Source organism: Haliotis cracherodii, unplaced genomic scaffold (assembly GCF_022045235.1).
Source record: "Haliotis cracherodii isolate W230 unplaced genomic scaffold, xgHalCrac1.p SCAF_2, whole genome shotgun sequence".
Taxonomy (NCBI): domain Eukaryota; kingdom Metazoa; phylum Mollusca; class Gastropoda; order Lepetellida; family Haliotidae; genus Haliotis; species Haliotis cracherodii.
Window position 1 is genome coordinate 9726861 of NW_027266275.1, and position 12380 is coordinate 9739240.

At 41.0% G+C, this 12380-nt stretch overlaps 2 protein-coding genes across 2 annotated transcripts in view; both read left to right on the forward strand.

Moving 5' to 3' along the window:
* LOC139469749 (uncharacterized) overlaps positions 1–11421 on the forward strand; it is a 28544-nt gene extending 17123 nt beyond the window's left edge. The window contains exons 2-5 of the mRNA XM_071252023.1: positions 4541–4881; positions 5141–5215; positions 8130–8176; positions 8552–11421. Coding sequence (XP_071108124.1) covers positions 4635–4881; positions 5141–5215; positions 8130–8176; positions 8552–8779 — 597 coding nt within the window. The 5' untranslated portion in view covers positions 4541–4634 and the 3' untranslated portion in view covers positions 8780–11421. The remainder of the gene's footprint in view (positions 1–4540; positions 4882–5140; positions 5216–8129; positions 8177–8551) is intronic.
* LOC139469704 (uncharacterized) lies at positions 1563–2303 on the forward strand. Its single transcript, XM_071251947.1, has one exon. The coding sequence runs from the start codon at positions 1563–1565 to the stop codon at positions 2301–2303; it is 741 nt and encodes a 246-aa protein (XP_071108048.1).
* Positions 11422–12380: the final 959 nt, after the last annotated feature.

Sequence of the window (12380 nt, forward strand, 5' to 3'; positions counted from 1 at the left end):
CACTACGGATTTGAGCAAAACTGGGATTCGAACAACGACCAGCAGCAGACACCTGACTGGGCTACGGCTCACAGCTGTGTAGAGATGCGGGCGCAAGGACATCATACAGAACCTTATGTGCCCCTGTGTTTACATTGTAACTAAAGGGCATCATTATGCATTGTATTCTGGGCGCTGTGGTGGTCTCTGCGCGGGCACTCTGTATTCAATATGTATAGTCTTGAAATATACAGTAATGCGACTCATAGAACCATATAGAGAGTTTGTGAGTGAGTATGGTTTTACGCCGCTTTAAGCCATATTCCAGCAATATCACGGCGGGGGACACCAGAAATGGGCTTCACATATTGAACCCATGTCGGGAATCGAACCCGGGTTTTCGGCGTGACGAGCTAACGCTTTAACCACTGGGCTACCCGACCGCCCCCCATATAGAGAACCATATAGAGAAATATGTACGTTAAGAAGAGATATTTTCAATGTGTACCAATGAATGACGAAGCTAAGCGTTACTGAAGAGTAGCTTTATTCTTATCACGATATGCACGTGATTTCCAAACTTTACACGCTTATCCTGTACGAGACAACCAATGCAACTCGAGTCGTGGATCTATTACGTCACATGTGATGCGTTCATGAGAGTCGGTTCAAACAACATACCAGTGTGATCGTTTGTGCATCAAACCAAACTAATATCTCTTGAATATGCATCATATATTAACCGACATATATGGTATTCGCGTTTCTTTTGTCGGTGAATATATTATTAATTCACTAATTCAACACGACAGCATTCGAATTCCAACAGCGTTAATTAAACGCTATAGCAAACCAAGTAATATGATGAAGAAATTACTAAATATCATTCACTGTTGTGGTCAATAAAAAGTTTCATATCAACACAAGCTGAAGACATCTTGTGTTCTATAGTCCCGAATAGTGTCACTGTCATAAAACTGGACTAGTGATGACATAAACAACATTAATCAACAAGTAACATTTTTTCCGTTAGTAAACATTAAATACATTATTCCCTTTAAGTCTGCCAGTAGTTATGGTAACGCAATCTTCCCATTTATGTTTCTGTTTTATTTTCCGTATTATTGAAAAGTGCAGTTACACTGGAAATACGTCCTTTTGTTTCCTTATTTGTGAAATGCATAACTAAACAATTATTCATAATTCCGAGAAAGTGTTGTTTTTAAATATGATGGTAAAACCAATAAATGTTTACTACAGACTGTATATATATACACAAATGTTTACTTGACACACATCATCTTTGTATTTGTCGGCGGGATCAGTAGTCTGGGGTCGACTGTCGTAAGTAACTAGATATCATCATTCTGACCTTTGATAACCGGTATCGTCAAATATAATGTTTTATGTGAGTTTATAAGTGGATTTCTATATTGTCTCCATGAGACCTTCAGGTAAACGTGTACCTTTGTTAATGACGTAAGTGACGTTTCGGACACTTGCATGATGGCGGTAATGGCATCTGTACCGAAAACTCGCACGGACAAAATTAAAGAAATACATGTACACAGTCTTCACTTATAATGACAGCGTCTAACCTTTATTCCCCGGATCAACATCAAGACCGTTGCCACGGTGCGCACCTACTACATCCCCATCCCGCAACTGTGCGCACCTACTGCATCCCCACCCCAACGGTGCGCACCTACTGCACACCAAACCCCCAACGGTGCGCACCAACTGCACCTCCTTCCCCGAAAGTGCGCACCTCCTGCACCCCCATCCCCGGACGGTGCGATCTTCCTGCACCCTCACCCCCACGGTGCGCACCTCCTGCACCCCCCCAACCCCCCCCCCCCCCCCCCACGGTGCGATCTTCCTGCACCCCCACCCCCACGGTGCACGCCTCCTGCACCCCCACCCCCACGGTACACACCTCCTGCACCCCCGTCCCAACGGTGCGCACCTCCTGCACACCCAACCCAAACGGTGTGCACCTCCTGCAGTCCCACCCCCACGGTGCGCACCTCCTGCACCCCACCCCCACGGTGCGCACCTCCTGCACCCCACCCCCACGGTGCACACCTCCTGCACCCCCACCCAAACGGTGTGCACCACCTGCAGCCCCACCCCCACGGTGCGCACCTCCTGCACCCCCACCCCCATGGTGCGCACCTCCTGCACACCCAACCCAAACGGTGTGCACCACCTGCAGCCCCACCCCCACGGTGCGCATCTCCTGCACCCCCACCCCCACGGTGCGCACCTCCTGCACCCCCACCCCAAACGTTGCGCACCTCCTGGGGTCTATTATTTTGAACTAAAGTTTTCTTCCAAATCTGAAATTTTCCACTTATAGTTGTCATGAACGGGTATTTACCATATCCAGTTATCGTTACTGTTAAACAGATTGTCGTGTACGGAAATATATAATTTCACATCAAAGTAGTACCTTTTTGCTGTCGACACATGTTTATAATGATAATGTCGACATAATATGTATCTCGACATCTTGTTTACCTCGCCACATGTTTATAGCGAAATCTTGTTTGTGTCGATATTATATATATATCGACATATTATCTTCCTCGCCACATATTTATATAGAAATCATGTTCATATCGACGTCATATGTATCTCGACATCTTGTTTACCTCGCCACATGTTTATATCGAGAACATGCATTTGTCGACATTATATTTACATATATATTGACATTTTGTTTAGCCCGACAATGTATTATATAGAAAGGATTGTATCTCGACATCATGAATACATTGTGTGCGGACATACCATTATCTGGACATCAGGAATATATTGTGTGCGGACATACCATTACCTCGACATCACATTTATCTCGCAATTCATAGTGTGAAAGGTCGTAACTTGTACTGTACATTGCATATCCACACAACAGTAACCATGACTTGCTGAGACGCTTCCTGTCTCCTGTTTCTTAAACAGAGAGAGAGAGAGAGAGAGAGAGAGAGAGAGAGAGAGAGAGAGAGAGAGAGAGAGAGAGAGTTTATTTTGGTGCCACATGCACAAGCGGTCATGGTAAATACCTTGGAGATAAAAAAAGGGTTCAAAAATAAAAACTTGTACATCCAGACTTACTGACCCTAGCATGGTGATCTACCTTCAGCTGGTGGCGATCTACAGCCCCTTTTTTATCACGTATTTTAGTCCATTTCTTAATTTTTTTTTGTATGAAGTATCTTTGCAGTAACCCAGGTCTGTAAGTATAACGACGTTTGTCTAAACGATCTTTGAGGTGAGGTGAAATGGAGTTTAACGTCGCGTCCAAGATTATTGCACTTATATAGCGACGTGCATGTACGTGTGTGTGTTTGTGTGGCTGCTTGTACTAGTCCGGACTGATGCCGATTTAAAGTGCTAGCTCACTGAGATACCATGCCGCAGTTTAACATGAATACCCCACTCCGAGCCGAGCCGACCAGTCCTTGTTTTAGCCCCTTATTGCCGAGCGCCAGACAGGGTAACAACAAGTACCATCTTTTAACGTCTTTTGGTATGACGCGGTCGGGGATCGAACCCCGGACCTTCCGCTCTCCGGGCGGACGCTCTACCACTAGACCACGGAGGCGGTCCTCTTTGAACTGTATGTCAGATATATCATGGAGTGTCAGTGGGAGAACGTCCAGTGTGATCCAGATCTTAGGCGCTTAGCAATTTGCTTAATCCCAAGGATCATAATCGGATTGATTCGGGGATTCAAACCAATATAATCGAATCCTGGTACGACTAAAGGACGCAACTCTTCACAGCGAATTGAGGCGACTTACACCACTGAGCCACCCGTTAACGAATAAATAATGAATATTAATTTAATTACCCAGTTAAACAAATTATTTAATTTTATATTGCATTAAGCATTAATACTAGAGTACACATCGAGTAACGGCATGTACCAGTGGTTACATACGTCGAATGAGTCAAACCTCACTCCACCCACTAGACTAATCAACGCCCCCACAAACTAAGCAAAAGTCTACAAAGGTTATTAGATAATCTATAATATTTCTATTTCCTTATAGAAAACTGCTAAACCGACCTGCTCATGTTTTGTATGTTTATTAGTTGTTAACGCCACACGCAGCAATATTCCAGCTGTCTGACGACGGCCTCAGAGCAATAACTGACCTCGTTCATCAAACGGTTTCGGGTGGGTCACGAAAAACGGCGATCATTCGTTAAGTTTGGCTGCAACGATACCAATGATATCAAAAGATTATACTATGCCCGGAACCTATTTTCATTCACCATTTAGCTACAATGATACCGACGATAGCAAAAGACACAAGTAATGACCACGCCCCTTATAACTACGCCCGTTATTATCAACCAAACAGCCTAATATAGGCATAGTGTCAAACACAATGGATTAATTTAAGGTAGTTTATATCAAAATCGTGTCTCCACATGTCCCTCTGCCAGTACAGAGTGACGTATCAAGACATTGCAGACGGAGCGGTTTGGGATTTACATCGCATTGGAAGAAACATCGCAGTGACTTACATCTAAAATAATTCTGTTTCAGTCCAAGCCTCTGTCAGATGTCCCTATTTGGACTGACAAGAGAGAAGGGAGAGAACGACGGAGATACTTCAGACACTGTCAACTAACACGTCACCATGGATAAAACAAACCCTGATCAACTTCTGACAGAATTAATGAAGATGGAAGTTCGGATGCGGGAGATGCTGTGCAGCTTAGAAACCAACATCACGACGCAGGAAATCACCCCATCCGGGTACAAACCGCCAGAGGCCACCCCCGAAAAGGTGGAACACGTCGCCGACAAGATCACCATGGCGTTAAAGAACACCGTAGGGCAGTATAGGAAATACTATCACCTTTTTCCACAGCGAAGGGAACATGGTGAGTGATTAAAGTATTATAACAGAAACGTCCATCAATGTTTGATCCTTGAGTGAGTGAGTGAGTGAGTGAGTGAGTGAGTGAGTATGGTTTCACATTGTTCGGCAGCTAGATTAGACCAGTCGCTTCTATGGAAAGCCAGCCAAATAAGAACCCGATGATTCGAATTGGTCCAAGAGATCACTTAACGCGGATGATATTGTAATTTTTGATTTTTTTATAAAAAAAATGTTTATTTTGTACAACTTCCTTTGTGCAGCTTCTCGGCGTTCCTTCCGTGAGGACAGCGGCATCGGCAGTGGCATATTCAACGACGATCCTGCAGCGACGGGAGGTATGGCATGAGAATAGCCTGAAAAGTAGGGGTGTTTATACAAAACAAATAAAAACAATTTAAGTATTGTACATATCGTTAACTGTAGCACAGTTCGCCCGGTTTGCCCCGATTATGTTTCAAGGTTTGTCAGCACCATACCCGTGCTCGTGTGTTTCAACGAAGGGGTAAACGTCTGAGACCTGCATCACTTCGGGCTTTCCTCCCACATTAAGCTGACACGCCGCGATATAACTGGAATAATGTTAAAAGCGGCGTTAAACCCAACTCACTCGCTCCTTATGACACAGACCCATGAACATCCGGGGTAGAATAGGTCTTCAGCAAACCCATGCTTGCCGTAAAAGGCTACTCTACTTGTCGTAACGGGATCGAGGGGTTGATGCATGTCATCGATCCCAATTGGGTGGATAGATGCTCATGACATCAATCACTGGATTGTCTGGTCCAGACTCGATTATTTACAGACTGGAATATTGATGAGTGCGGCGTAAAACCATACCCGTGCTCGTGGGTTTCTGAGACCTGCATCACTTCGGGCTTTCCTCCCACATGACGTTGACACGCCGCGATAAAACTGGAATATTGTTAAAAGCGGCGTTGAACCCAACTCACTCGCTACTGTTTTTATGCAGGTTGTATGGGCGGCGGTTGCTGCCGGTCAGGCTTGGTTTCCCTTTTCACGAACACCTGGTGTCATCATTGATTTTAAGTGACCCTCTCATAAAAGTTATTTTTTGTCTCTTGCGCCTAACGGAATCAGTTTCGTCGGATAAACTAGTTAGCTCCACTCGATCGTATTTTCCTGGTCTAAACTTTGAACATCAACGAACAAAAACCAAAGCTAATGGCGATACAGTTGTTATATATCTGTAATGTGTTAGACTCTGATAGAACACAGACACACCTACATGCAATCATGATATGTCCTAGATACACGCTGCTGTATAACAGTCACAACGAGTTTCGGTTTCATTTTAGTTAACGGTAACTAACGATAAACAATCTTTTCAGTGATTACATTCAAGGGACCAGAATATTAATATTTATGTTTTTTATGTTAAAGTAGCGAACGGAAGTTACCACTGTCGCTAACCTGCTTCAACGCGGGGAAGTTACGACTGTCCCAAATCTATGTTAAAGAAGGGAAGTCACGACTTTATCAAGTCAATGTTAAAGTAGAGAAGTTACGACTGTATCAAGTCAATGTTAAAGTATGACGTTATGACTGTATCAAGTCAATGTTAAAGTAGGGAAGTTACGACTGTATCAAGTCAATGTTAAAGTAGAGAAGTTACGACTGTATCAAGTCAATGTTAAAGTAGAGAAGTTATGACTGTATCAAGTCAATGTTAAAGTAGGGAAGTTACGACTGTATCAAGTGAATGTTAAAGTAGAGATCATACTGCTTTATCATGTCAATGTTAAAGTAGAGACGTTAAGGACGGTATCAAGTCAATGTTAAAGTTGAGACGTTATGAATGTATCAAGTCAATGTTAAAGTAGAAAAGTTACCACTGTATCAAGTCACTGTTAAAGTAGATAAGTTACGACTGTATCAAGTCAATGTTAAAGTAGAGACGTTACTGCTTTATCATGCCATGTTAAAGTAGAGACGTTACGACTGTATCAAGTCAATTTTAAAGTAGGGAAGTTACGACTGTATCAAGTGAATGTTAAAGTAGGGAAGTTACGACTGTATCTAGTCAGTGGTAAAGTGGAGACGTTATGACTATATCAAGTCAATGTTAAAGTAGGGAAGTTACGACTGTATCAAGTGAATGTTAAAGTAGAGAAGTTACGACTGTATCAAATGAATGTTAAAGTAGAGAAGTTACGACTGTATCAAGTGAATGTTTAAGTAGAGAAGTTACGACTGTATCAAGTGAATGTTAAAGTAGAGAAGTTACGACTGTATCAAGTCAATGTAAAAGTAGATAAGTTACGAATGTCTCAAGTCAATGTTAAAGTAGAGATGTTACTGCTTTATCATATCAATGTTAAAGTAGAGACGTTAAGGACGGTATCAAGTCAATGTTAAAGTTGAGACGTTATGACTGTATCAAGTGAATGTTAAAGTAGAGAAGTTACGCCTGTATCAAGTCAATGTTAAAGTAGAGAAGTTACGACTGTATCTAGTCAATGTTAAAGTAGGGAAGTTACGACTGTATCAAGTGAATGTTAAAGTAGGGAAGTAAAGACTGTATCTAGTCAGTGGTAAAGTGGAGACGTTATGTCTATATCAAGTCAATGTTAAAGTAGGGAAGTTACGACTGTATCAAGTCAATGTTAAAGTAGAGAAGTTACGACTGTATCAAGTCAATGTTAAAGTAGGGAAGTTACGACTGTATCAAGTCAATGTTAAAGTAGGGAAGTTACGCCTGTATCAAGTCAATGTTAAAGTAGGGAAGTTACGACTGTATCTAGTCAATGTTAAAGTAGGGGAGTTATGACTGTATCAAGTCAATGTTAAAGTAGAGAAGTTACGACTGTATCTAGTCAATGTTAAAGTAGAGAAGTTACGACTGTATCAAGTCAATGTTAAAGTAGGGAAGTTACGACTGTATCAAGTGAATGTTAAAGTATGGAAGTTACGACTGTATCTTGTCAAAGTTAAAGTAGGGAAGTTACGACTGTATCTAGTCAATGTTAAAGAAGGGACGTTATGACTATCGCAAGTATATGTAAAGTTTCATAGCATCGAAAGTTTCGCAACCAGGCAAATAAATATGCTATTAGACAAATTCACATAGGATTTTCTTTTACGTTCGTTTCATCAACATGAGGAATAATCAGATTGACTTACACCAGCTGCAATCTCCTACAATTCGGGGAAGTGGCTGATGTTTGAATATACTTATAATTCTCACGTTTGGGGTTGAAAATAATGGGGATGAACTGTTGTCTGTTTCAGTGTGTGCAACACCCATACAGGAGTCACAGGAGACCCTAGATACAGAGGTAGGCCACACAATAGACATATCATCTGTGAACGTCCGCGTCATCATCTTGGCCTTCACTGGATCGGGTGGTCAGACTTGATTGGTGAATGTCATCGTAGCCCAATTGCGTAGATCGATGCTCATGATGTCCCTCGTTTGCCTAGTCGATTATTTAAAACCGCCGTCATACTGTTGAAATCCCGACCCAGGCTAGGGTTTGGGAGATATGATCATCGTAGCGCTAAGATCACTTTGAGCAAGTGACCCAGGATTCTATCCCACAGGGTGCGCAGGGTAGTTAAAATAGAACAGGGTAGACGATTCCGCAGTCAATCATTGGTCCAACACTTCTTTAGAACACAATGTCTAATCTCACATTTCACTCTCTCCACAGAAGACATCAGCTGTAGAACACAGCGAGGAAAACGACAAGGAAGTCAGTCCACAGATGACCTCGGCTGTAGAAGGACACAGCGAGGGAAACGACAAGGAAGTCAGTCCACAGAAGACCTCGGCTGTAGAAGGACACAGCGAGGGAAGCGACAAGGAAGTCAGTCCACAGAAGACCTCGGCTGTAGAAGGACACGGCGAGGGAAGCGACAAGGAAAGCAGCCACTTGTAACCGATTGGTGTCTTGCAGCTATATTTCATCTATACAGACATTGTTGAGGTCTTCAGGCACTGTTCTACTCAGACATGCTGGGTATTTGTATACAGCTATGCATTGTATACGGTTGTATATCCTGCGTCACCAAGTCATACATGAATCACTGTACAACTGGTACAGTAGGTAGATAGGTAGGTGTGTGTCGTGAATATTTGGGCATACGTCCGGCCATTTCATATTCTTCTAGAACAGGGGGGACCAGAACACATTGGTAATAATTTTGGCTAAGGATTTACAAAAAGTAAGATTGTACACTGGATAAATTTAAACACAGTTACCTTCGGCTCCATATTCAGAGAATATGATTACCGTATTCGACGTAATAAGCGCCCGGGGCGCTCTCAAAATTAGAAATAAGGGGCTCTTATAAGAAAATGATTTTGAAAGATCGTAAATTTCGTAGTTTATGCTGACAGCCTGAAAGGATGCAAAACAAAAGTATGTGCGTATCATACGTACACGACAGATATATCTTCCAGAAATTAATTGCTCATAATTAAGGGGGCATATAACACACGAGTGCGTATTGTACGCGAATGAATAAGTCTTTTGAACATTGATCAATCGGAAGGGGTGCTAACTTATAGTGTTCACTAGCTAATATATTAGCCAACATTGCCGTGGGTATTTATTAGAGCAGGGCACGTATTACGTCGAATACGGTATGTGTCTTGAGCCGGTGAGAAAATATTATTCTGTCTGTCTCTAACAAAATTCTAAAAATATTAAATGACGGGTTCCATGTGAACCAGAAGCATGCTCGGCTCTTCACCCAAACACACCTGCCTATCTACATAAAGATACACTCTGAGTAGTTAATGATTGAGATTAGTTACATAGGGAAACCAACCTATTTGTGCCACCTGGAACTGTGCATTACCGCATATCAAACGGACGTTTCGTTTGGATGGGAATCTGTGCTCAGAGCATCAGACTTTGGCTGGTGACACATGGAGCCTTCAGAAGATGCTGTAGCAGATGGATTAGTTCGCAGAACCATGCTCTGTGGGTGGTACTTTGAAAAGCAGGCATGTCTTCCTGATACCTGCTGTCAAAGTGTGTGTACTTGTTGTGTTCGTTTATCATAGTTTAAAACTCCAGTTTAAAAACCACAAAGGATAAATGCATGAAGTAAAACGTATTGAGAAGATCAAAATTTCAAAGAAATCAACATTTAAAATAACAGTCATACAGCTTCCAATATTGGCATGACAGTTGCCCGAATTGAGGTGGGCTAGCAAAAAACAAATTTTCAAACGTAATGGGCAAAAGACACACAGATCTAAAATCGCTCAAGTTCAATGAAACGTCACATTAAGAGCGTGTATGACACCCTTTGCTACAAGACATACAAAAACTCTCCGGGACACAGAAAAAAATCAGTCGTCTGATGACATCACGTCGGATACGTCTTTGCCGGTTGGCTGGATTGTGTGGTCGCTGTCGAACACGTGACATCCATGACATCCCAGAGGTGTTCTATGGGGTACATGTCTGGAAAGCGTGCAGGCCACGGCAACACGTTGACGTTGTTGGCTACAAGGAAGTTCTGTACGGTTTTGTCTGTAGGGGGTTTGGCGTTGTCATGGTCATAAAGGACACCTCGTGGCAGCTGTTGTAGAACTGGTAAGACAATCAGACGAAGAATGTCATCAATGTAACGCTGCCCACAAATTCCCACTGTCAGGAATCGATTCTGGAGATGCAAAGTACGCAAGTAATGTATTCATTGGGCGTAGTTACCCTTTGTCTTCCTGTTCGTGGCCTGGCTGATGTCTCCCAGTTCTACCTGTAGCGTTAGTGGGTATGGGTGGCTCCCATGTGTATCATACCCAGGGCCTGCTCGCGTTGTTTGGGTGTCAGTCATGGAATTTCTTGGGTATTTTATCAATAAGAGTGCATAACAAGCATTCCGTATCGTTTATATACCCTAATTGCACGTACGTGTAGTTTCGGCTTGCCAAAGCGACACGTGTTTTTCACTTTGAACTTAATTTTTTGCAATTTCATATTGTGGTAAAGTTTCTTTTGGCCGTCAGTTCATATACCGAACGAAGTGGGGGCAGGGGTGGCTTGTTTACTTGCTCATATTTGCTTAAATCACTGATAAATTGATAACATTTTAGCAAAGAATAAATCACTAATAATTTGATATTTTGCTTCTTATTTCAGTAAGACATATATATGTGTACAAAAGTCCAAAAGTCCAAAGATGAGCTGTATAATTATTATATTATATATATTATATTAATAATTATATATATTAATATATATATATCTTAGGATGTGTAGAATTTGCTTAGCTTTTGATCGACCTGTCAGTGCTAAATCGTGTGTGAATTCAGTTGCATTCTAGATACACATTGGATGGAAAAAACTGCATGTATTGCGGTATGAAACATGTATTTAGTAAAATATTACTTCCTTGCCCTGAGATTGGCATGTCCTGATTTGGACATGTTGAAATAGCATATTCATATTCGTTTGATAAACTGTCGGATCCAAGGGACACTCAAAAGAACCGTGTTCAAGATAATGAGATCAGTATGTGCGTTGTATATTCTGTACATGTGCGTTTTGATTAGTTAATTTGATAATGTTTTTATTGTTTTCTAAATAGCATGCAATAAGATACCTTATATAAAAAGCATAATTGCTTCGCAATATTTGATGAGATTTACATCAAATCGGGAAAGGCCACAATATTTCATATTTGAAAAAAATATATATCCAGGTTTTGAAAGTTCGAGAACAATTATAATTTTGGAATGTTGTCACATGTGCATAAGTGATACTTCTAAAAGATTTTGCTTTTTTGATTTACTTCTAAAAATACATTTACTTCCAAAAATGACAGTTGGTTATATTGTAGACAACTAACTCCAAACTTGGAATTTGTATCTGTCATGTCATCACACGCGGCTGACAACGTTAATCAAATTCAAACATTCAATCAAAATATTTAATAGATAATAAACCCGTGTCTGTTTTTATTGTGTGTACAGTGTACAGATTCATTATCATACATGTTAATGTCATGAAACATTTTTTTCAGTACTTTTTCTTCCAGCATTGCAGAGGGCTATTTCTTTAAGAAAGAACATGTTATCAAGTGTTGCGAATGTACAGCCATTTCACAACTGTTTTTGAATACTTTAAAATTTGTATTAAAGTATAAAATATCTTAAATTTCTTTTTTATATTTTTTTCGGTCCAAAGCATTTAAAATAAGATAAATAAATATGAACAATGTTGTATTAAAACATTAAACTTTTGTAGCGTACATAACTTAATTTAATGATGTGTTTAAATCTGAAAAACTTTTTGTATTTTATTTGATATTAATTTTATATATCGTTTTATCATTCTTTATTTTAGTTTTTTTCTTCCTAAACAAATATGGGTTGGGTTTTCCAGCCACACTCATGTAAGTGTCTTCTGTGCAAACCAGAAATGACCCACACAATACATACATAACACAATATTGCCGTAAGAGGCGACTAACGGGATCGGGTGGTCAGGCACGCTGACTTGGTTGATGCGTAATATCATATCC